Source organism: Podarcis bocagei (assembly GCF_964188305.1).
Source record: "Podarcis bocagei genome assembly, chromosome: Z".
NCBI classification, from domain to species: Eukaryota; Metazoa; Chordata; class Lepidosauria; order Squamata; family Lacertidae; genus Podarcis; species Podarcis bocagei.
In genome coordinates, this window is record NC_138140.1 from 17,566,473 (window position 1) to 17,591,815 (window position 25,343).

The window sequence follows — 25,343 nt, forward strand, 5'->3', positions numbered from 1 at the left end:
CTAGATGAGCCAATGGCCTGTTCCAGCAGACACTTTTTATGTTCATTATTTTCAATGGTTCTACTCTGAGAAGCACCAGCAGTGGAGACATCCCATAATCATAGAATTGTAGAGCTGGAAGAGACCTCAAAGGTCACCCAGTTCACCCCCTGCAATGCAGGGATCTCAAAGCATACAGGGAGGGGAGTCCACCACCTTCTGAGCAAGTCCGTTCCACTGTCAAACAGCTCTTACCATCTGAAAGTGCTTCCTAATATTTAATCAGAATCTCCTTTCTTGTAACTTGAAGCCATTGGTTCAAGTCATCTTGGTCCATCTTGGTCACCCTCCTCTGCACATTGTTTCAGCTTGTCCATATTCTTCTTAAATCGTGGCACCTAGAACTGGACACAGCATTTCCAGGTGAGGATAGACCAAGGCAGAATAGAGTGGGACTATGACTTCCCTTTATTGGGACACTAGACTTCTATTGATGCAGTGTAGAATATCATTCGCTTTTTTGCATCTACATCACACTGTTGATTCATGTTAAGCTTGTGGTCTACTAAGACCTCTACATGCTCAGTGTACACAGGGCCCTGAACCTAGGTATGCTGGGTTAGACAAAGAAGTAAACAGTTGAGTTCAACAGGGCTCTCAAGTAGAGCTGTGATCCTGGGGGTTGTATCCAATGTAGTTCTACTCACAGTAGACTGTGAGTGAACTAACATTAAAAAGAATGACCATGACTAAATTAGGTCCACTGGATCAGAATAAGAGTTGGACTAACAATAAGAGTAGGACTTAGTTACATACAGCCCTTGGGCACAATGTAGTGGCCTCAACAAAACATGTCAGTCTGCTGCTCTTGAATAAGACCCATTGAAATTAATGGAGCTTAGTTAGTCAACAGATCCACTCTGTGTATGTCTAATGATGGCTACAACCCTTCACACACACACACACACACACACACACACACACACACACACACACACACTATCCTAAACCAAGTAGGCTTCTCATTTCAGAAATACTGTTTTTAGCCATGTGCAAACTTTAATCAATAAATTAATGAGAAACTCAATTCTAGAAAGCCAGAAAAAGGCTCCCAGGCCTGTTCATTGCGGCAGCTAAAATCCAACAACAACAACAACAACAACAACAACAACAACAACAACAACAATAATAATAATAGCAGCAATAGAATATTATTGTGGATCGGGGAAAGGAGGATTCTGTTATTATAATACTAACAATAAGTAGGGTTGCCATATTTTGAAGAGCAAAAAAGAGGATGCTATGACGACTCTTTTTAAATATGCCTACTATATGTAAGCTACAGAGAAGCTGGGATATATTGCTAAGGGGGGCAGGAGAAGAGAAGAGGAAAGCAAGTCTTCAGCCACCCGTTATGTCTATGTCTCATCCAGAAAGTACGTATAGCCAGAAACATTTTGGCAAATTTAAAAAATCCGCTCAGACAGAAATGTTAGGTGTCCTGGAAAAAGGGGACACATCATAACTGTCAACGTTTATCTTTTTTTAAGGGAAATTCCCTTATTCCGAATAGGATTCCTCGCAAGAAAAGGGAAAAGTTGACAGCTATGGGACACATGGCCACCCTAATTTTCTAGTCTCGGGTTATTGATCTCAGGATTCCTTACTGTACAGGAGACATTGCCTCTTTAAGAGGAGTCCCGCCCCTTGAGCTGTACGTCAATCAGCCCTGAAGCGCACGCCCCCTTTCCCACGGGGCGGGGGCAGGGGAGGAAGAGGGAAACTCCATTGCCGCTCAACCGCACTCGATTTTGCTGCGGTAAGTTAAACCGGCGACGCGGTGGAGGGGCGAAGGGCGCCCATTGGCTCTCGCACGGGGTTGAGGGGGCCGCTTTCATTGGCCGAGAAGGCTGCCAATTGGAGGTCTCCCCACGGCGCCCTGCCCCTTGCTGACAACAGGCGTGTTAGGCTGTGAGGCTGAGTCGTAGCCGGGAAGGAGACGCTGCCCTTTTGAAGCCATGGAACGCCGATGCACGGTGAGGGCTTCTCAATCCCCCCATCAGGAAGGTGGTATTGTCCGACCCGCTTAGGGCAGGTGCGCGGTGGTGTGTTCCATTATGCGGAAAGGGGTGAGAGGGAGTGAGGGAAATCTGTTATTACCTTTCATTCCAAAGAGCCCTGCGCGAACGAAAGGAGCTCTTGGGCAAGTACTTTGCTGGAAAATGATAATGTCTCAGTTTACGTTGCTGCTGCCGTTTTCTCGTATTTGCCATCACTTCATTTGTGGTAGGGTCCTCAGCCCATTTGTGCCATGGCATCCTTTGGCCAAGCCTTTTCCTACCTTCCCAGTTTCCGTTTGTGCTTCCAACTCCGTAAAATTTGGCAACCGTTACTTAGGCTTGCTGCCTTAATGGGTCTCCCTGGTTCAGGTGCAGTTTACCTCAACAAAACGCTAGTTCGTTGCTGGGGGTGGTGGAACTTGAGACATTGCTTGGGGTTGGACGCGTCTGTGACTTAGGATGGCTTTAAAACGGGGTCGGGGAGAGTGGATGAATTGATGGAGGACTGAGCTGCTGGCAAGCTAAGGACAATCTCCATGGCCAGGGGCAGCCTGCCTCCAAAATGCCACCCCCAGAGAGTAGCAAACAGGAGTACACTACAGTACTGTAGTCTCTTTCTTTGCATGCTGTTGCTTTGGGGTTTCCCCGGCATTGACACTTGGTGAAATGCGACTCTCGGCTTTTGTTCTGATTGAGAAAGTCTTTTAAAAGCAAAAGTAAAAGTAAACTGAACATAGTACAGTGGTACCTCGGGTTACATAAGCTTCAGGTTACATACACTTCGGGTTACAGACTCCGCTAACCCAGAAATAGTACCTCAGGTTAAGAACTTTGCTTCAGGATGAGAACAGAAATCGTGCGGCGGCAGCGGGAGGCCCCATTAGCTAAATTGGTGCTTCAGGTTAAGAACGGACCTCCGGAATGAATTAAGTACGTAACCATAGGTACCACTGTATGTCGCTTTGCTAGTGATGTTTGGTGATGATTATGAAATAGGAACTTAGTGTCCAGGGGCTCTATTCATGGGGGGGGGGGCAAGGATGGGATGGCTGTTGGCTTCAAGAGGGCATTTCAAAGGGCTTATTCTGGTTGCAGGCTGCTGAAAGATGCTTTGCATGGAGAGGGTCCCAGGTTCAATCCCCAATGGCACCTCCAGGTAGGGCTGGGAATGTCCCTTCCTGAAACCCTGGAGAACCAGTCAGTGTAGACAATATTAAGCTAGATGGACCAGTGGCCTGTCTCAGAACATGGCAGCTCCCTATGCTCTACTTTGGTCCGTAACTCAGTTGCAGAGCATCTGCTTTGCATGTAGAAGGGCCCTGGTTCCATCCCTGGCATCTCCAGATGGGGATGTCCCCTGCCTGAAACCCAGGAGAGCTGCTGCCTGTCAGTGTAGACAGTACTGAGCTAGATGTGCCAGTTGTCTGACTTAACATAAGGCAGCTTCCAATGTTCCTATACAATACAGCCCACTTACATCAGAACTTGAATATTACTTTGTGTTTCAGGGAAGGGCCATAGCTCTGTGACAGAGAATCTGTTTTGTGTGCAGAAGGTCCCAGGTCCTATTGCCAACATTTCCAGGTAGGGCCTAGGAGAGACTCCCTGCTTGAAACTCTGCAATTACATTGCCTGTCTGTGTAGATTGTATTGAGCTGGATGAACCAATGGTCTGACTTGAGACTATCCCATTTTAATTTAGCCATTTCTTCACAACCATGAGGCCTGGTATCTTTCTTTATTTTTAGAGGAAGGGCCATAGTTCAGGGGCAGGGCACCTGCCTTAGACAATGAAGGACCCAGATTCAATCCCTGGCATCTCTAGGTCTGCCTCGGTATGTCCTGTTGCTGAAACCCTGGAGAGCCATTGCTGGCCGTCAGTGCAGGCAATACTAAGTTAGAGGGCCCAATAGTCTGACTTGATATAAGGCAACTTCCTATGACGGCAATGATATAGTCACTTAAAAGTTCTATGCCAAGGATTACAACAGAGACGTGATTGAAAATGAAGGAGGGATGAATACCAGGGATGAGTAGGTGTCCATCAAATTGTAACAAATGTAGCTGGTGTTCTGCACTCCTGCAGACAAGAGTGATGGGTTGGGTTGGGACAACTGATAACCTAGGTGCCTGATGGTAACTAATTTGTACCAACTCTACTGGGTGGTGTGTGTGTGCCTGCTCCACTGAGCAAAGGTTGCTGTAAAGAGGGTGTTTTTTTCTGCACATCAATTTGGAAAAGATCTGACACGGGTGTATCAAAAATAAATGCATGCATACATTTAAAGTTTTCCACCCTCTTGTTGTCGTTGCCCAGTTGGCATCACTGTTCATAAGCACTGCTTGAGAAAACCCTGTTGCTTTGCAAATAATCTGACAATTACTGTATTTTTCCATCTATAAGACTCCCCCATGTATAAGACGCCCCCTATTTTTGGGGACTTAGATTTAAGAAAATGGGGGGAGATGTATCTGTGTATAAGAAGCCCCCTAATTTTTGACATTATTTTTAAGGAAAAAAATCTAGTCTTATACATGGAAAAATACGGTACATAGAGCACCTTCTATTCATTTATTTTGAAATCATTGCATGTAGAAGAGTAGCATGTGAAAGAGAAAACCAGATTAGAGTCCTTCCCCTTACAAGCTCATTTTCTATGTGCGGGGACTTCTTTAAACAAACAAAAAACCACGGAGGAACTAATCAGTCACGTGGACAGCTTAGTGTGCCCAGAGACATGCAGCTGAGAAGCAACCCTGACTTGTTACTCTTTGTATCTCTTGGAGTTCTGATTGTCCTTGATTGTCGTCTCCTACAATTTTCAGGTCAGTCCACAAAAAGTCCAGCTGTATCGCCTTAAGAAAAAAAAAAGTCAGTATAACAAGTTATTCTTCAACTCCCACTCTAGCTCAGTGGTTCCCAGAGTGAGCGGATTACCAGGTTTGGGGGGCGGGGAAGAACAACCAAGAGGCATGGGAGGGGCGCTGGAGGTTTAAATTACAATCAGACTTTGAAAAACTGGCATCACTGTATCAAGTTCCTTAATTCCATTGAATGATTTAAACTAGTGTTAGAGTTGGATTATGAATAAAGGTACAATTAATTTTTAGTGTTTTGAATTTTATTGTGTTGTTATGTTCCTTAGTGGGTCATGCAAACTGCTATTCTGAATCATGCTTTTTATTGGGTAAGGTACGGTATGGGGCACTGGGATGAGTTGATGGAAGCATGGGGCAGTGGCCCCAAAAAGTCTGGGAGCAGGCTGTCCTGTGTTACAATTATTATAGCACAGATGTATTGTAGGAAGATGCAGCTGTTGATGATCTGGCTACAGCAAAACAATTTTGTTTGAAAAGATGTCCCGTGAACTGAAAGTATTTAAAGGGTAGAAATCGAGCGACTTTTTTTAAAAAAAATACATATTGTGATATTGAGGCACATGGTCACTCACTGCTACCAGGATATGCAAATGTCTGGCTCATTCAAGACTATATAGAACCTTTATCCTAAATAACAACGGAACTCACAAGTAGATAATGTTTTTATTTTTATAAATAGTTATTATTTGTGAAGGGAACCTTTGTATGAGTCAATACTTCATTTTCTGTTTGGAACTGCATTGTGCCCTTGTACTTTGCTTTTCCTGGCTGTGACGCTGTAAGGTTTAGGTTTTTTTTTAATTCTTTTCTTTCTTTTCGTTATGTTTGCACGTTTATTTTTGTTAACAAATAAAAATGAAAACTTTTTTTAAAAAAATCCTCATGTTTGCTTTCTTTTGTTTTTCTTTCCCTTGACTTCAGTCACATTGCATACAGTAGTTTAGTTTGGTCTGATATGCCTCGTAGAGAAAAGCCTTAGTGGAACTTCATGTTCAGGTGCAGTCTACTTGTGTATATTGTTTGTTTGTTTGTTTGTTTGTTTGCTGCTTTTTTTCTCCATGGAGCTCAAGGTGGCTTACGTGGTTCCTTCCCCTCCTTGTGTAATCCCCAGAACAGCCCTGCAAGGGTAGATTAGGTTGAGAGGCAGTGACTAGCCCAAAGCCACCCAGTTAGCTTCATGGCCAAGTGCAGGATTTGAACCCTGGCCTCTCCCAGGTCCTAGTACAACACCCTAGCCACTACACCACAACTGTCAGAAGAAAAGGGATGTCTTTTGCCTCCCTTCTCTGCTCATGAGCTGGCCCAAGATGGTCTTCACTGTTTATTACCCCATGACTGTGCCATTCTTGATGCGCTCTGTGAAAGGGCCCTTCCGTTAGTTCTGTCTGACTGTCTTCCATTTATTTTTAATTATTTAATTATTGTTTCGTATCTCTGCAACAGGGAGGCGATCTTCCAGATAAGACTGACTGTAGGAGTCTGCCAAAGGAGAGCTGAGTCTCTTGGTGAACTTCTTGGCCCAGGTTGTTCCTCACAGCGTCTTCCAGCACATACCTAGAACCTCTGTCAAAAATGGCATTTCAAAGAACTGAGGGGATGTCCATTATTCAGGCTCTGGCGATGACTGTCGCAGAGATACCGGTATTCCTTTACACAACGTTTGGTCAGGTGAATATGCACATTTAATTCATCCCTACGTTTAGAACTTTGAAGACTGGAATCTTAATTGTATTTTTAGGAGAAGGCCCTAGCTCAGTGGTTAGAGCACCTCCTCTGCATGCAGAAGGACCCAGGATCAGCCCTCAGCAGCATCTCCAGGCAGGGCTGCAGAATGCCCCCTGCCATCCCATGGAAGATGGTGCATGCTTGTTTTCTGCTGCTCCAGAGGGCAGGATTCGAACTAATGGATTCAAATGACAAGAAAGGAGATTCCAGCTAAACCATAGTAGGTGGTGGACTCTCCTTCATTGTAGATTTCTAAACAGAGGTTGGATGGCCATCTGTCAGGGATCCTTTAGCTGCAATTTCTGCACTGCAGGGGATTGAACTAGATGAGCCTTGGGGTCCCTTCCACCTTTACAATTCTGTGAAGTCCTGGGGGAGCAGCTGCCAGGCAGTGCAGGCAGTATTGAGCTAGGTGGTCTGAAATTGTGGAGAGCAGCTGCCAGACAGCACAGGCAACAATAGGTGAGATAGATCAATGGTCTGGTTCAGAACTGGACAGCTTCTAATATGAGAAAGATTTAACTGTGCTGGATAAAAGTTCCTCTGCAAAAATAAATAAATTAATTAACATAGTGCCTGCGGGATAGCTCAGTAAGTAGAGCATGAGACTCTCAATCCCAGGGTTGTGGGTTCGAGCCCCATGTTGGGCAAAAAGATTCCGGCATTGCTGGGGATTGGACTAGATGACCCTTGTGGTCCCTTCCAACTGACCCGTTTTATGCTTCTATGATCACCCACCCTGTCACCCTGTGAAGCGCCCACCTTGTGGAACGCCCTCACATCCAATGTCAAACAGACAAACAGATATATGACTTTAAGAAGACATCTGAAGGCAATCCTGTATAGGGAAGTTTTTAATGTTTGATGTTTTGTTGTGTTTTTATATTTTGCTGTTTTACTGTGTCAAATGCTTTAATTTGTTGGAAGCAACCCAGAGTGGCTGGGCAACCCAATCAGATGGGTGCCATATAAATAACAAAATTATTGTTATTGCTATTATTATTACTACCACTACTACTACTACTATTATTTCCCTTCCCCTTTTGAAGTCTGCCTTTTCTCAGCTGAGGCTCACTCCAGGCCTGCGTAAGGTTCTGTTCGCCACAGCGCTTGGGACGGTTGCCTTGGCTCTTGCAGCACACCAGCTGAAGCGTCGTCGTCGTCGTAAGAAGCAGATTGCCCCGGAGAAGGCGGGGGTGAAGCCCACAGGTGTCCCTGTTCCCATCTTGCCAACGAGGCGGGTCCCCTCCGTCAAGAAAGGTGGCTATGATATCAGAGGGAAGCCAACAGAGAAGCTGGCTACCTGATACTTAGTGAGGGCGGGGGGTAGAGAGGGAGTACCAAGGGGTACAAGATGCCACCACACTTAATTATGTGGAACTGACCTCCTGGTGGGAAGGTGCCACGTCCTGCAGGACACGGTGATAGGTTGAGGATTTAAAGGACAAGCTAGCCTGGTCCCAAGCTGCTGTAGGTGGAGAGGCGGAGATTGCAGGGCACCTGCAGGCCCCAAGTTATGTTAACGTTACTGCTTGCTTGCGCATATATATATATATATATCGCCTTTCAGCCAAAAAGGCAGCTCCCATTAATAATCATAAAAATACAATAATGTAAATGCAAACAGTATGGATACTTATTCAAAACGTTTCAACAAGACCAAATGCCAAAAACATCCTCATTTCTGCCCCAAAGGCAAATGATGTCTCCTACAAAAATATTAAGGGAAGAGAAGGATGCTTAAGCAGCACCTTCACCTTTTAAGGGTCCCAGGCAGGGCTGGGACTAGGGCAAGGCAGGGGGGAAAGTTGGTGCCCTTTGATGGTTCCAGCAGACTCTCCCTGTAGCAATGCCTAGAAGGCAGCTGGTCCTTCTTATAAGGGTCCCAAACAAACCCCCAGCAATCGGCTAGTCAGAGATTTCCAACGGCTGCCTTTGAAAACAGATGTACTGCAGCTGAGGTTGTCCCCATTTCATCGTAGCAATTAAGACCCCTCATCACAAAGCCTTTTTTTGTTGTTGTTTGAACCGCATGTTCTGTTTTGCAGGTTACTCCAATAAGCGAGTGCAGAGCCCAAGCAGCAAAAGCAACGACACGCTCAGTGGGATCTCCTCCATCGAGCCCAGCAAGCACTCCAGCTCTTCTCACAGCCTCGCTTCAGTACGAGTTTCTCTTTGCCTTTTGTCTTCTATCCATGTTTCCTAGCCAGGGTGCTGGGCACAGCCTTGTGGCCCTCTCTGTCTCGCCCTCAGGACTCTCTCCCAGGTCATACTCCCCCGCCAGCCCTGCACTGCCCTCCCCCTGCAGTGCCTGTGTTGCTGAAAGGTATCCTTGAACCAGGAGCATGCCTGTTGTTTGTCTGGAAGGAGACAGAGGGGTGCAGGTGGCAGGGTGTAGAAAGCACTGGTTTTGCATGGCCAGAATGTAGCAAAAATCACAGTTGCAGTGTTTGGGATTTTTGGAGATAATGAGTAAGAGGTTACATGAAAGAATTTTTAAAAGTGTATGCACCTTAAAAAAAAGAAAAGCACACTTAATGGGGTGGGAACACTTGAGGCTGCTAACGGTTCTTTTTCTTCCTTCTCTTCTCACCTGGTAGATAGTGGTGGCCAACTCTTCCAGCCCGACTCCAGCGTCAGCAGGACCCTGGGAGACACAACCCATAGAAGATCCAGGAGCTGCAGGAGACTGTAGTGCAGAAAACCTCTACTTCCAAGGTCAGGACCTGGCCTGTTGCTGCTATGTACTGTATGAAATGAAATGGTTGCCCCAAAGAAGCTGGAGCAATCTTGTTTTCTGTGGCTCCCATGAATTCAAATTGCAAGGAAGGAGATTCCAAGTAAACGTTAGGCAGAACTTTCTGAGAGGAAGAGCAATTGGACAGTGGAACAGACTCCCACAAGAGGTGGTGATCTATCCTTCATTGGAGGCGTTTAGGCAGAGGTTGGATGGTCATCTGTCAGGGATATTTTAGCTGTCATTTCTGCCTTACAGAAGGTAGGACTAGACAACCCTTAGAGGTCTCTTCCAACTCTACAATTTTATGATTATTTGAAAGCAATTGCTAACTTAAAAAAATGTGGCAGCGTTTCTTTTGTGTTGCCAATGGAGAGTTTTCCAATGCTGGCCAGAAAAGAGGGAGAAAAAAGATGAACCCTTTTGACTGCTATATTTCCCCCATCTATTGTAAGAAAACCAGTTGATTTTTTTAAAAATGTGATTCTTTGGCTTCTTTTCTGCCTACCTTGCCTTGACAGGGATGGAGCTGTTTGAAGAGGCCCTGCAGAAGTGGGAACAGGCTCTGACTGCCAGGCAGAGGGACCACACCAGCCCCTCTATCACCTGGGACAACCGTAAAGAACAGGAGTTACTGCCAGAGGATCTCCTGGAGGTATGGCCCTATTAGCTCAGATATGGGGAAACCTTTGAGCCTCCAGTTGATGCTGAACTACAGCTCCTGGGGCCATTGACCATGCTTCCTGGGGCTGATGGCAGCTGCAGTTCAGCAGCATTCAGCCAGGAAGGGGGGAGTAAAGGGTTCCCCACACCTGAGTTAGTTCAGTGACAGGAGTGAGGAATCCTTGGCCAGAGCACTGAGTTCTAAAGATGCAGGAGCACCGGCTGCACCCTCTGTTTTACAGCCCACACCCCTTGCTACACCTCTCCACAGAGTTCATTTATTGATTGCATCCATATCCCACCTTTTTCTCCAAGGCATTCAATATGGCACACATGGTTCTTCTCCTCATTTAATCCCCACAACTCTGTGAGCTAGGTTGTAGGCTGAGAGTCAGTGAGTGGCCCCAAGGTTACCCATAGAGCTTCATGGCTAGCTGGTGATTTGAACCCTGGTCTCCTAGGTCCTAGTCCAATGCTTACCACTACATTGCACTGGCACTCATGGTGGTTGCCATGGCAAGGCTGCCTGAATGAAGCTCATGGATCACTGATGGTCTGCAGACCTCACTTTGGGTACCTCCGGCCTCCCTTGCTGCCTGTTGGGGATTTCATTGGATGTTCTTTTTAAAAAAATCAAGCTTGCTGTAAATCATGCCTACTAGCTTCGGGGGCAGGGTGTTGATGGGTGTGAGCCCTACAAGGTTTAATAAATGCTATATATATATTTTTCTATTAAGCAGGAATCCCAGAAAATAGAGTTTGCAGAGAAGCTGGAATCCCTCTTGCACCGGGCGTATAACCTCCAGGAAGAATTTGGTTCCACCCTCCCTGCTGACAGCATGCTGCTAGACCTGGGTGAGTAGGGCTAGGATCCAGCTGTGGGCCAAGTTCTAGGTATTACTATTAGTATATACAGTCCTTAACAAACTTGGGACCAGTTTGCCTATCAGATTCCCAACTCCACTTGTGCTTACTTGACTGCTTTGATAGGCAAAACTGGCACTGCTACAGGTCCTGCATAATGCCTGTTTCACAATTGTAAGACCTCAATTTTTTAGTGTGACAGCACCTACACTTGGGAACTCTCTTCCTTTTGATACCAAGCAGCCATAGAATCATAGACCTTGATGTGGTCTGACCAAGGCTGAATAGAGTGGGACTATTACGTCCCTTAATCTGGACACAATACTTCTGCTGATGCAGCTCAGAATAGCATTAGCTTTTTCTGTTGCTCCATCACCCTGTTGACTCATGTTAAACTTTTGGTATACTAAGACCCTTAAATTCTTTTTACATGTGCTACTGGCAAGCCAGGTGTCCCCCATCTTATGCAAATGGGATGAGCATCCCCTCAATTCCTTAATCCAAGTCGTTAATTAAGATGTTGAACGACAACAGGCCCAGGCCAGGACAGAACCCTGTGGCGTCCCACTTGTTACTTTTCTCCAGGATGATGAAGAACCATAAGTGAGCACTCTTTGGGTTTGGTTAGTCAACTAGCTACAAATCCACCTAGCAGTAACCTCCTCCAGTCACCTTCAGTGTACTCTTTTTGGAATGTACTAAAAACCTTTTTGTTTAGACAAACCTACCGAGATGTTTAGAAAGTTGATGCATGATTAATCTGTTTTTAGGCTTTGGTTATTTCAACTTTTTGAAAGTCTAAAATCATGGTTATTTATTTTTCTTAGTGATCATTATATTGTTACGTGTGTGTGTGTGTGTGTGTGTGTGTGTGTGTGTGTGTGTAAAATTTGTAACCTTCTTTGAGTTCTTGGGGATTTTCTTTGAAAAATCAGGCAGTGCATAAATTGAATGAAACAGGTAAATAGACAAAAAAACAGAGGCAGGACAGACTCCCCCTTGACTTAGCAGGAATGTTCTTTGATATTATACAGGTAAAATTGGGGGTGAGGGTGGTGACCTCAGAAATGTGCGTGTTGAGCATCATACTAGTTTGCTTATTATTTTGATGTCTGAGTCTTCCCACTCCCCATCTTCCCCAGAGAGAACACTCATGTTCCCACTGACAGAGGAGTCTCTAAGACTCCGGGCTGACGATGATGATGAAAACAGCTTGACCTCTGAGGATTCCTTCTTCTCTGCTGCTGAGGTGATTTGTACTGTGTGCTGTGGTTTTCCAAACTTGCTGCCTTCATGGTGATGGGAAATCCCTTCCATGTTTGCTTGTCCATTTCAGTAAATTTGCTTTGAGCATGTTGCAGAGGATTGAGCTGTCTTCAAGGCAGTATTGCCCACAAACCATTCCTTTTTTGGGGAAAAGTCCTATAAATAACTAACCAGATTACAAAGCAAATTATTCCTATGGACCCAGAGGTGGTACAGTCATACCTTGGTTGCCAAATGCCTTGGAACTCATATGCTTTGGCTCCTGAACGATCGAAAACTGGAAGTGAGTGTTGCGGTTTTCGAACGATTTTCAGAAGCCAAATGTCCGGCATGGCTTCCACGGCTTCCGATTGGCTTCATTCTGTTCGAGAACCAAGCTATGACTGTACTATCAGTTTCCAGAATTTCAAAGCTTAATGAATAAATATTTTAATCATCTGCTAACATCTGCAAAGCTAGTAATCACTTTACACTGGAGATCTCTCAGATCTTTTTTGGAGCTTGGATCTCACAGGTCTGGGGCTTGACGGTCATGGACAAATTAACTGCCTTAAAGCCTGAACATCTTACAGGAAAGAGGAGTATCACCTTCCATTCAACATTGTTCGGTTTTATGCAGCATGCACAATCTTTTGAACATGGCTTTTGCCCACCAAGAAGAACACATGGAATACTCTGGAATGACACTTGCAATTAATTATATTACTGATGCTTGTGAAAACAGAAGCTGTGTCCTACTTAGAGACAAATCTGCACTCTGAGAGGGAGTTTTATTTGTTGATGTTACTATGCAATTCTGTTTAAGTTTGGAATCAATAAAATACTGTATGTTTTTTTCAAAAAACAAAAAAAGAAGGGCAGTCCTGGGTACAGTGTCATTGCAGTAGTCAAGTCTGGAACTCAGAGAAGCATGGATCAGCTTGGCACAATCCAACCCAACATTGCCTTAGGGCAGCTTGGTATTTAGGAATTGTGGCCTTCGGGTGACATCAGTTTTATTCTGTTACATTGCAGCTCTTTGATTCTTTTCAAATCGGGGATGCTCCTTTCCAGCTCTCCAAGCCAGTCGCGGCATATGAAGAAGCTTTGCAGTTGGTGAAGGATGGACAGGTGTCATGCAGGACTTTCCGGTGAGCAAGCGAGCTGATCTGTCCAGAAAGCTCCAAATAGTCTGTGTATTGTGTGCTACTACTCCTGGGAGGTGGTGGGATTACCTAGAGCAGGTGTTGGCAACGTGCGGCCCATGGGCTGGATGCGGCCCACGAAGACCATTTTACTGGCCCATCAGCCACCCCTGAACCGAGCCACCTGCTCACTGAGTCCTCCACGCGCTGCACTAAACTGGTGCAGCGCGGTGTGGGGACTCGCCAAGTGGCACCGGAAATCACGTCTGCACATGTCCAGATGCCAAAAATTGCTTCTGCGCAGGTGCGGTTTTTGGCGTCTGGTCGTGCACAGAAGCAATTTCCAGCGCTGCGGATATGCGCAGATGTGATTTCAGGCGTTGCGCTGCACCAGTCCAGCCCATGGACGATCTCTGTGGGAGTGATCCGCCCATGGCTGGTAAACCTTGTCGACCCCTGACCTAGAGGGATGCTAAGAAGCAAGGTGGCTTTGGCACTGGAGGAGTTAACAGGTGTAAAACATTCCTGTTTGGAGAAGCCTACCCAGATGCTTAGAAAGTTGAAGTAATTTTGATCTGTTTTAGTATTTTAATCTGTTTTTGTATTTAGTATGGTATACAATATCTTTATTGTCATTATCCCATACAGAACAATGAAATTGGAAATCTACGTAAAACATTCAAAAACCCCTAAAAACTCTGAAACCCCATTTTAAAATACAATATACTATAGAGACTCCTTATGCTGCGTTTAGAACCAGAATTGCATTTGCATAGAAACTGTTTCTCAGGCAGCTAGTCCTGGTCTTTATAACCCTATACCTTCTTCCAGAAGGCAGAAGCTGAAAGAGATCATTTCCAGGGTGCGTACTATCCTGCGCTATCTCTGCAGCTTTCTTATGGCACCTGACAGCATAGATTTGATCTAAGGTGGGAAGAGTGCACCCAGTTATTCTCTCTGCAGTCTTTACAACCCCGGACAGCATTGTTTTTGGTGTGAATGTGGCCAGCAATACATTGTCCTGTCTCACTTTTGGAGATGCCAGTCATTATGTGTCCTGCCTTGCCCCTTGCGGCAGCCATTTTGTCACTGGAACCCATAGGCACTCTCTCACTGACCCTTTCCTCAAGGGATATGTGCCTAAGGAGCGTCCTGAATGTTTACAGGTACCTCCATTTTCACCCCTCTCTTCTCTTCTAGGACAGAGCTTTTGGGCTGCTATAATAACCACGACTTCCTGGCAAAGCTCCACTGTGTCAGACAAGCCTTTCAGGTAGAGAAATGCCAAGTCTCATCCAGACCCCTATTCCACCTCTGTGCAAATGTGCTACTGTGGTTCTGTTTTGAGAGGTCAGTGGCTGGCTGGGCCCATGATTGGCATGCAAGAGGTCCCATGTTCAACTTCTGGTCTTCTCCAGTTAGACGAATAAGTTGCCAGATAAGAGGAACAGAAGAAGTTGCTTTATACTATGTGTGAGGCCATTGGTCCATCTAGTTCAGTACTGTCTAAATTGACTGGCAGAGGCTCTCCAGGGTTTCAGACAGGGTTTCTTCCCCAGCTCTACCTGGAGACGCAATTGGGGATTGAACCTGGGACCTTCTGCATGTAAAATAGATACTCTACCGCTGAGCATTTTACCTAAAAAAAAATAAGGTTCTAGTCCTCATGGTTCTAAATAATGAACTAATTTAAATAGGAAGCTGCCTTCTACTGAATCAGGCCCATTGGTTTATCTAGCCCACTTCTGCCCACACTGACTGGCAGCAGCTCTCCAGAGTTTCAAGAGGGAGACATTCCCAGCCGTACTTGGAGATGCCACTGGGAGGGTTGAACCTGGGACCTTCTCTATGCACAACAGATGTTCTAACCCATGAGCTACAGCCTCTTCTTTTCCTGAGAGCTGCTCCCAATCAGAGAGAAAATAACAGACAGATAATCATCATCTCCTGGCCAAGGGCTACTTAGAATCTTTTACATCAATCACACTGCTGTTTTCCTCCTTCTTTCCATGAAAAGAATTGTTATCTCTGAATGGGACTCTCTTTTGCAGGAACTTCTTCGGGATGACAGAAACCAGTCCTTTTTTGGGGAGGTGGGGAAGCGGATGGTGATGGGGTTGATGATCAAGGCTGAAAAGGTAAGGGGGCCAGTTGAGGGAGAGAGGTAGCTTCAGCCATCACCATGGTTGCAGGGGACAGTTCTTACTCCTCATCTATTCCAGTGTTTCCCAAAGTGGGTGGTGGTGCCCTCTGGAGGGGGATTCCCCGGGAGTCTCTAAGAGGCAAGGGACCGGCAGGGATGTCGGAGGTGTAAAGGACTATCACATTTTGAAATGCTGGCATCACTGGGTCAAGTTCTTCAGTTTTGTTGAATTAAAGTTAAATAGTATTAATGGGGTTCTGAACAACTGTGAAATTAACTGTTACTGTCATGAAATTGTTAGTTATTATCTTCTTTAGCGGGTCATTCAAACCGCCATTCTGAACAATGCTTTCTGTAGAGTAGCAGGGTGAGTCTATGGAACCCCAAGGGATCAGTGGCCCAGAAAAGTTTGGGAACCACCGATCTATTCGCTCTATAGCAAAGTCAGGGGCAACTTCTGTGGTCATCCAGATGTTGCTAGACTACAACTTTGGTAGTTTCTGCACCATCGGCTGGAGGCTGATTAGAGCTATGAGCTATGTCTGTCTACCCAGTTCTCCCACCCCACCTCTAGCAGGGTGACCCAATTTGAACAAGACTGATCTGAAACCACAACCACTTCACTCCACTTTTTCTTTATTTCTCTATGTGTATATTCCACAGCTACAATTCATAGAGTTCCCCTGTGAAGAGGGATTGATTATTAAGCCATCCTGGGAAGGGTAGCTCTGGGAGAGGAGTGGGGGCGGTTTCCAACTCTCAGCAACCTGAACAAACGGCAGCTCCCAGAATTCTTTGTAGGGGGAGGAGCCATGACTGTTTAAAGTGGCAATATATTGCTATGAATGTGTTGTGAAGGTGGGGCTTACTTTCTGTTTACAGCTGACGTGATGAAATGAACACATATAAGTTTAATCGTGCCCATTTTCAGTGGGTCTGCTCTTAGTTAGACTGATGTTGTTCAGTCTGCTGTGGTGCTGACTTGTAGCATAGATTTAGCAACTGAGCTGTCTCTCTTTTCCTCCCCACATCCCAGAACACCAAGGGCTTCCTAGAAAGCTATGACGAGATGCTTCAATATACGCTGAGGCAGGAGACATGGCCCACAACTCAGAAGGAGTTGGAAGGACGAGGGGTTTGTGTCGTTTTCTCCTTTTTGAAATAAAATAAAAAGTAGTCAGTGAAAGCTGTTGTTATTATTGATTCATACAATTTACATGCCACTTGATTGTAAAAAAGAACAAACTCTAACAACCCTCAAAGCAGTTTGTAAAGAATAAAACAATGGAATTATCAGCAAAAAAGTTTTTTAAAAGATTCAAGCATTGATTAAAATAAGTAAATGGTTCTAAATTTTTTTTAACATTGTGTTTTAATGCTGTAACCCATGCTGGGACGTTGTGGTGAAGGGCAAGCAATAAATAAACTGTTGTTGTTGAGGCCTGTCAGTTTACCTGTATTTCTCCTTCCTAGGTGGTCTGCATGAGCTTCTTTGACATTGTGTTGGATTTCATCCTTATGGATGCCTTTGAGGACCTGGAGAACCCGCCTTCCTCGGTGCTGGCTGTCCTGCGGAACCGCTGGCTCTCGGACAGCTTCAAGGAGACGGTGCGTCTGCTGGACATACCCCCCACTGGGAAGGAGAAATATTTGTTTTTATTTATTTGAACTTACACCTCTAAGGAGCTGAAGATGGCATACATGGTTCTCCTAATTCTCAGGAGGTAGGCTAGGCTGAGAGAGGCTGTGACTGGCCCAGGGTCACACCCAGTGGGCTTTATGGCCGAGGGGGGATTTGAACTAACCCCGGTCTCCCATGTCCTAGTCCAGCACTCTCACTACACCACCTCACTGGCTCTGATTTATGCCACAGTGCAAATCTTACCCTTAGGGCATCATTCAGCCAGGTTCCAGCTTGTTCTGTGATCCCTGACCCCCAGGGCCGGATTAAGACCTTTATGGGCCCCATTTGTAATTTGAAATAAAAACAGCACTAAACTGTAAATTTAAATAAACAAACACAGATTTATTGCAACCCATGACAGGATCTGATTTCCTTGCATTATTTTGAACTACACTAGTAGGATGTCCCCCTGGTTTAGGTGGGGATAAGAAAAAAATGGGGTAAGAGTTGTAAGGAGGTTAGTAAAGTTCTGATTTTTCTCATGATTGTTTTGAAATATCAAATGTCAAATTATTTATAAATAAATACATTCTATTTTCTTTTGCTTTGCCAGTGCCCAAAGCACATTTTGGTTGTCCAGAAGTTCCCAGCCCCCACTTAAAATATAGGTCCATTTTCAATCCCTGGACTTGGTCTGGAAAAGTGAATTTCCTCCAGCAAGCCATGAATTGGCCATTAATGCACAAGATGCACACAAATGGGGGGACCTGCTTGACAGGTTTAGGGTAGAGGTGGGTTCTAAGTCTGAGAAGAAGGCTGTGAATTTTAAGGGCTGTTGTTCCAGGAGGTGTCTGGATGATGATTGAGTCAGGCGGAGGGGAGACTAGCCTTGGTGCTCACTGAAGAACAGTTTTCTCCCTTCTCTTGCAAGACTAGAATTCATGAACATCCATTGAAGCTGAATGTTGGAAGATTCAGGACAGATAAAATAAGGTCCATCTTCATGGAGAGCATAGTTAAACTGTGGAATTCGCTCTCACTGGAGGCAGTGATGGCCATCAACCCTAATGGCTTTAAAAAAGGATAGGACAAATTCATGGAGGCTGGCTAGTCATTGCCTCCATAGTTTGAGGCAGCAATGCTTCTGAAAACCAGTTGCTAGAAACTGCAAGAGGAGAGAAGACTCTTGTGTTCAAATCCTGCTTGTCGGTTTCCCATTACAGTGGTGCCTCGCAAGACGAAAAGAATCCGTTCTGTGATTCTCTTCGTCTAGCGGTTTTTTCGTCTTGCGAAGCAAGCCCATTGACGGATTAGCGGATTAGCGCTATTAGCAGCTTTTAGCGGCTTATCTGCTGATCGGATCAGCTGATAAGCGGCTTAGCGGCTTAGAAAAAAGGGGGGGAGGGAAAAAAACCAGCAGGAACTCGCAAGACATTGTCGTCTTGCGAAGCAAGCCCATAGGGAAAATCGTTTTGGGAAGCACCTCCAAAACGGAAAACTCTTTCGTCTAGCGAGTGTTCCGTCTTGCGAGGCATTCGTCTTGCGGGGCACCACTGTACTAGAAGCTGGTTGGCCACTGTAAGAAGAGGCTGGACTAGATAGGGCATTGGCCTGATCCAGCAAGACTCTTTTGATGTTCTCAGAATTTTTAATTTTTTTACTGGTTTCGTTCTGAGTTTTTTGGAGTGCAACCCCCCCCCCCATAAAGTGCTTACAAATTTCTTAGACCCTAATCTTTTCAACCTGAACTTAGAAATCAGCTTCAGATAAACTGAAATAGCAACAGATTCCTTGGAGAAAGGTGCAATGGAAAAGATCTGTTGCTTCGTAAATTGTAATGTGGGGACTTCAGACTGTAGTGGTTCAACAGCTGTAGGTTGTCGGCCTTTGAAATAAAAGTTGGCAGCGTGATGACAGTCTTGCTTTTTCCTTTATGTATTTAATTTCAGGCTCTTGCCACTGCCTGCTGGTCGGTTCTGAAAGCTAAGAGGCGGCTTCTATTGGTAAGTTTAATGGTATAGTTGACTTACATACAATGGTTGGTTAGCAAGTTGATTTTTGTGGGGAGGAGGCTAATGGTCTAATTGATTCTCATTAGTAAAAATTTGCTTCCTGATGTCTAGAGGATATTTTGTTTAGTTGTTTACTATGTTCATTATGAATTTTACTTTTTGTAGCTGATATTTTATGTGTGATGTTTATCTTGATACTAAAGAGGATGCTTTTAAGTCACAATGTGGCTGTATCAGTTTGTTTTGCAGTCCTTATGAGTGGTGTAGTCATATTGCAATGTACAAAGAGTTGCTATCACATCATCATTTTTATTTCTTAAATTTATATCCCGTCCATCACAGGGCAGTTTACAGTATAAAAACACAAAATACACAATGCTAGTCCTACTAGGAGTGGACCCAATAACATTTTTTGTTTTATTATTTATTTATCGCACACACCCCCTACACCTTAAGGTCCCGGGGCAGTTTACAACATTAAAACATAGTATTAAAAACAGTTTGAAACAACTTGCAGTCATGAAAATACGGGTTAATGGCCATGACCAAGTTAGACCCATCCATTACAGTTGGTCTACTCTTGGTATGGCTACAGCAACCCAAAGTATTTTAATAAAATTGGGTTGCATCCAATGTCAGTCCTGCTCAGAATGGACCTGTTGAAACAGATGGACAACCTCAGGTACATTTATTCTAATGGGTCTGCTCTGAGTAAAAGTTAAAAATATATCCCGTTACTGTGTGTGTGTGTGTGTGTGTGTGTGTGTGTGTGTGTGTGTGTGTGAACCACTGTTCAGTTTGTTTTTCTTTCTCCCACATCAGGTCCCAGATGGCTTCATATCCCATTTCTACTCCGTATCGGAGCATGTCAGCCCTGTTCTTGCCTTTGGTTTCTTGGGGCCAAAGGAGCAGCTCTCCGAGGTTTGCTGCTTCTTCAAGGTAAATAAAGTTAAAAATCATAGAACTGGAGAGTTGGAAGGCTCCCAAAGTCCAACCTCCTGCAATACAGGAAATACAGCTAATTTTAATTAATTTTTGTTAAATCTTGGAGACTGCTTTACCTAAACTTTTCAATTCTAAAGATAAAGAAATAATACCAGTTTCACTGTAACTTGAAAAAAGAAACAAAGAAAATCCACTTCTGGTCGTACATTATTTATCTATTTCATAAAATTTATATACTTCTTGACTGTAGAAAGTGGTTAATACTTACTGATTGTTTCTTGCAACACTGCAAACCCACCCCCAAATGGTGTTATGTATTTTTTCTTTAATATCTGCGGTACCATTTGTTACCTGAACATTGAAAAGGAGTCTGAGGACTGCATGAAGTTTCGAGTTCACAAGTTTCCCACCCGCAGCCTAAGACAATGTTCAGTTTTTATTACAAACTATCTTGCTGGTTCTTTCTCATCCCTTTCCCCAGCACCAGGAGGTGTTGGGGGCCACATGAAATGAGGCCAAGGGCCACATGTGTTTCTCAAGCCACAAATTGCCCAGTCCTTCATTTTTTATTGCTAACTATGCTGCTGATAATCTTTCTCCCACTCTCTCTCCTCCCCAGCACCAGATCCTGCAATATTTGAAAGACATGTTTGACCTAGACATTGTGAGATACTCCACAGTCCCGTTGCTAGCAGAAGATATCCTCCAACTCTCTCGGCGCCGCAGTGATATCCTGCTGGGTTACTTGGGGGTTGAGACCATCCCGGAGGTGAACGGGACACTGCCCAGTGACATTGAACCCTTTGAGGAATTCAACTGAAGCTCGTCCAGGCAACAAGCATCTTCTCTTCTAACATATTCTCCTGCCCCCACCATCCAGCTGTCCATCCCAACCAAGTGGCTTAATAATTGGCAGCAAAGACACTATTCCGTCCCAACAGTGAGTCAGGGTATTAGCCACTGCCCCAGATGTTCCTTGTTGGATCCAGAGGTTTGGCAAGGGACATTCAAGGGCACTCAGTGAACCTGTTTCTGGCTCATCTGTAGTTCCTGTTTCTTAAAAATCTTTTTCAGCTCTAGCATAAAATGTGAAACACATACCAGGGCCTGAGCCACCCCCCTCCAACCCCCCCCAAACCTGCAAGGTGTGTGTGGGGGGTGTAATGCACAAGAACACTTTTCCTTCCTTTTAAAATGTGTGAATGGATTCCTAATGAAATTGGGGAAGAGAAGATAATTGATTTGTTTTGCTGTGTCTATATGTTTGTAAAGGCTTCTGACTTTGTAAAAACCTTAACAGTTCTGGTATGAATTAGAAGGACAGCAGATTGCTGTCTCTCTGTGCTGTGCTGTCATTGCAGCTGCATTTCACTACATCATGGATTTTAAAATGCCATCATAGTATTTCCTGTGTGCCCCCTTCCACTTCCTCTATCTCTCTGAGTGGGCAGTATCCTTTTGTTTGTTTATTTTTTCACTGAGCACAATGACAGTGCTGTGGGGGGGAGTTATGTGTTGTAGCTGTGGGGAGCAAGTAGCTTTGGGCATTTTAAGCTGTGGGGAGGTGGTGTATCGATTTTGTTTGTTACCATGTTTGTTACCTGTGATCCTCAGATGAAGGGTGTTACAGAAATTGGATAAATAATAATAATACGGGAAGCTGTTTGGAGCAGTAAGTTGTATAAAAGAAGATTCAGTTCAGAGAGTTTGGGTGCCTGGCAGGGAGAGGCTGATGGCAAATACTTTAATCCATTCACACCACCACGTGTGGAAAGCACCACATTTGCACTGAGGGATTATCCTTTGACTAAGGTTATGGGACAGACTATATACAATGCATTGAAAAATCAGATTTGGGGCTTTTGGGGGAGAGATGGCTTCCCCCTAGTGAAGGTTGGCAGTATTCTTTATGGAAGAATTGGTGATCGAGGGTCAATTCATTCTGTTGTTTAAAACTGAGAATTTGTCTCTTCTTCTCCACCTCCTCCCTTGAGCACACAAGGAGCACTTTAATGTTAGGAGAAACCAAAGCTGTGTGTTACTTATGGACCCAGGGAACTATGGTTTGTTCTACCCAAAAAGTTGGTTTAAAGAATAGAAGTGTGCTCTGTTATCTTGGTTTGTTAAGTATTGTGCCGCATTCATACTGTACAATTAAAGTACTGTGATGCCACCCTTCAATTCTACAATCCTATTCTGTTTCCGACCCCTTACAATGCAGGAATATGCAGCTATCATGGTGCTTTAAATATGTGCTGTGAATGTAGCATGCAGATGCCTTCCAGCTGTTCCTGGACATGGTGTCCTTGTACATAATCTCTGGCCCCCGATCACGTTAGCTGTGCCTGATGGGAGTCCTGCCAAGTCGGAATTGCATCCTGTTGGCTAAACCCCTAATTTGAGAACTTAGAATACTAGAAGGTTTGCAGATGCCTGGAAGGAAATAATGGTGCTTGAATGCCTGAAAATGACGGCTAAGAGGATGAGGGATATTGTAAGAGCTGATTAAGATATTTCTCTTGTATATTTTCACAGTTTTGTCGTCTTGTGTAGCTAACCCATCATGCAGCCACATTCTCTAGCAGTGATGAAGAGACTGAGGCACCGTCCAGAAGTTGTGGGACTCTAATTCCTCTTAGCCAGCATGGCCACGGGTGATGGGAGTTGTAGTCCAGTATCAAGTGGAGGGGGGCCCAGGTTCCCACCAGCCCTGCAGTGTAGGAGTTTCTGTGTGGGAAACGGAAGTGGGAAATGGAAGGGGAAAACACTACAGAGCAAGTGTGGGGAACCTTTGGCACTGCATTGTGTTGCTAAACTTCAACTCCCACTATCCCTGGCTATTGACCGTACATGCTGATACTAATGGGAGTAGTAGTTCAGCAAATATCTGGGGGGGGGGCAAGGGTGCCTCACACTTGATATCAATGCTGGTGGCAAGTGCATGCAGGAGGATGTATTGCTAGTTGTCAAGGATCAAGGGCCCGATCCACTGGAGATGCAGTCATGCAACAAACATATACTTGTGCTCATATTCACAGATAGTGTCAATAACCAGCAGCACTGTTGGAGTGCTTTTCACTTAGGCCTCTTAAGATGCTAAAACATGTCCACACAAAAAAATGGGTTTTGGTTCTCAGTCCAATCCTAGGAGAAAATGAATGTGACTTGGCGTATTTTTCGCAGATTTCAGAGGTCTTTTTACAACCTGTTCCATTAGGTTAAAATGTGTGGGTTGTTTTTAAGGAAAGGAGATACACACAGAGTTTTTTCTATTTGCACGTTAGAATTACTTGTGTAGGTATTTGGTTTCTTTGCTAGAACTTGACTAGAGTTGCCAACTGACCAGAGAAGGAACCTTGCCAAGACTGTTCCTTCGCCTTTTTAACAGCCGCTTGTGCAGAAATCAGCAGGTACAAAGCTTACACATGATCATTTCCTTATGGCAGAACTCATGCATCATGGCAAACCGCAGTTTGCCATCATAAGCTGATTGAGCCTGCTTCACCCCTCCCCACTAACGGGCAGAGCAGACCAGTCATGACCAGCAGCTTAGTGTTATGATCAAACCATAGATTGTAGACAAGCTTTGTTATTGGCTACAGGCTGTGGTTTGTTTCGGAGTGAAACAAACCATGATCCCCACTTCAGATGTAACACTAAGTGAGTGATTGTGGTTGTTACTCTTAAGCATGAGAGTGGAGGGGCACAGCAGCCGCTATTAGTTCATGAATTGTTTGGTTAACCATTGTTTTATAGCGTATGGTATGTGTGTGAATACAAGCGGTGAGTCTCAGATCAAGAACGGTTTCCTTTATCTCTTTTTAAAGGACATTCCTGTTAAACCTGAAGCTAATGAATGTAACATTTGTGCCTAATCTGTTTCTTTTTAAAAAAATTCATTTTCCTTAATTGTAAAATATTTGTTGGGAGTTTGTTTTGTTTTGTTGTGCTGCATATCTCACGTCTTTTGCAATTTAATTTAAATCTCTTATTTTCGTATCCCATTAAGGTTTCGGCATTCAAAGTCAAATAAATCTTTCCTTCATTATCAAACTCTTCACTGAGTCTTCTTTTGCTCATACACAAGTAGAATCTGTTCTTCAGATCATGGGTTGCAGAGGTGGGCAGTCGCTTGCTAGACCTCTAAAATCTGCCCCACAACATCATTATTCCTGAGAGCCTTCCGTTTAGAAGATAAGGTGGCAGAGGGTTTTCTTTGCGTGTGTGCTTTAAACATCAAAAACTTTGCTGCTACTGCAGTGTTATTATTTTATCCCCAAACAGCCCAATGGGTGTGATTCTACTGCATCATTTGGGGGAGGTGGGTATGGGGGAGATGGCTTCCTTGTTGGCTAACCTGTTGCTGGAAATGCCTCCATGCTTTTTTTGTGGGGAGAGAAATGGACCCCACAAAAGGAAGACGCGGGAATATTCAGTACTAGACTAATTCACACCTGGGTGAATGTGATTTAAGTTATAATAATTGTGTAGGACATTCAAAGCACGTTGAACACACATGACTCCCCCCACACACCTAAAGAATTGTGGGAAGTCTAGTCTGTTAAGGGTGCTGAGAACTGTTAACTCTGTGAACATAGTGTCCAATTGCCCTAGAAATGTTGGGGCTGTCATGAAAACCCTTAAGCCTTCATGAGTTCTTACTTTGTCATGCAGAGTCCCAAATTCCTAATGCAGCCCCCTTTTTTCCAAGGGGCCAATGGGAAGCGGTGGCAGGTTGGGTTCCTGGGGCTCTTGCCCAGCTATGAAGAAGAGGGAGCAGGGCGGTGCAGACAACAGACAACAGCTGGATGGTGAGGCAGCCAATAGGAAGCACAGAGGCCCTACCAGCATAGGAGGTGGGAGGGAAGGTAACAAATCAAACACAGGGGCAGGAGGCTGCAGCATCCTTGGCCAAGCCAGAGTAGCAGGAAAAGGGCTTTCTTAGAAGCAAGATTTTTTAACTTCTATAGGGCTTACTCCCAGATAATGGCTGGAATCACATGATGCGAGGCGTGTATCCCAAGTTGATGATGATGTGATATGCAGTCCTATGACTACTCAGAAGTAAATTGCATTGTATTAAATGGTGCTTATCTACCCCACCCCCAAAGTTAATCTGGTTTGGGATTGCAGCCTTGACTAGGAGATAAGAATGGCTTTGCTGAATCAGCTGTCCCTAGAGAATTCTGCTTGCTGCTTGTTTACAGCAAAACAAGGACAACAAAACCAAGAGAGTTAAAAAAAATGAACAAACCAACCGAGATTCTTGTGGTTCCTAAGATGATCACACACTTGTTATTTCAGCCCAAGTTGTGCTGATC

General features: G+C 44.6%; 1 protein-coding gene across 7 annotated transcripts; it reads left to right on the forward strand.

Annotated features, from left to right (window-relative positions):
• Positions 1 to 1,752: 1,752 nt before the first annotated feature.
• MIGA2 (mitoguardin 2) lies at positions 1,753 to 24,075 on the forward strand. Of its 7 annotated transcripts, none has more exons than XM_081178766.1 (16): positions 1,753 to 1,798; positions 6,363 to 6,587; positions 7,694 to 7,904; positions 8,693 to 8,805; positions 9,245 to 9,362; positions 9,903 to 10,036; positions 10,782 to 10,899; positions 12,051 to 12,157; positions 13,189 to 13,304; positions 14,499 to 14,571; positions 15,350 to 15,436; positions 16,478 to 16,576; positions 16,915 to 17,049; positions 19,015 to 19,068; positions 19,900 to 20,016; positions 20,642 to 24,075. In XM_081178766.1, the coding sequence occupies exons 2-16, from the start codon at positions 6,492 to 6,494 to the stop codon at positions 20,840 to 20,842; spliced, it is 1,779 nt and encodes a 592-aa protein (XP_081034892.1). In that variant the 5' UTR covers positions 1,753 to 1,798; positions 6,363 to 6,491; the 3' UTR covers positions 20,843 to 24,075. The 7 variants fall into 7 exon arrangements, with proteins under 7 accessions (XP_081034892.1, XP_081034888.1, XP_081034893.1 ...); XM_081178762.1 differs by lacking the exon at positions 1,753 to 1,798 and adding an exon at positions 1,867 to 2,015; XM_081178767.1 differs by lacking the exon at positions 1,753 to 1,798 and adding an exon at positions 1,867 to 2,015 and having other exon boundaries at positions 10,785 to 10,899.
• The last annotated feature ends 1,268 nt before the right edge of the window (positions 24,076 to 25,343 follow it).

What these genes read in the sequence shown, in the direction of transcription:
- MIGA2 (XM_081178766.1), top strand. Translation starts at nt 6,492, where the DNA reads ATGGCATTTCAAAGAACTGAGGGGATGTCCATTATTCAGGCTCTGGCG. An exon ending in TGCCAGAGGATCTCCTGGAG is followed by an intron (nt 10,037 to 10,781) that starts GTATGGCCCTAT and finishes TTTTCTATTAAG; the next exon opens with CAGGAATCCCAGAAAATAGA. An exon ending in CTAAGAGGCGGCTTCTATTG is followed by an intron (nt 19,069 to 19,899) that starts GTAAGTTTAATG and finishes CTCCCACATCAG; the next exon opens with GTCCCAGATGGCTTCATATC.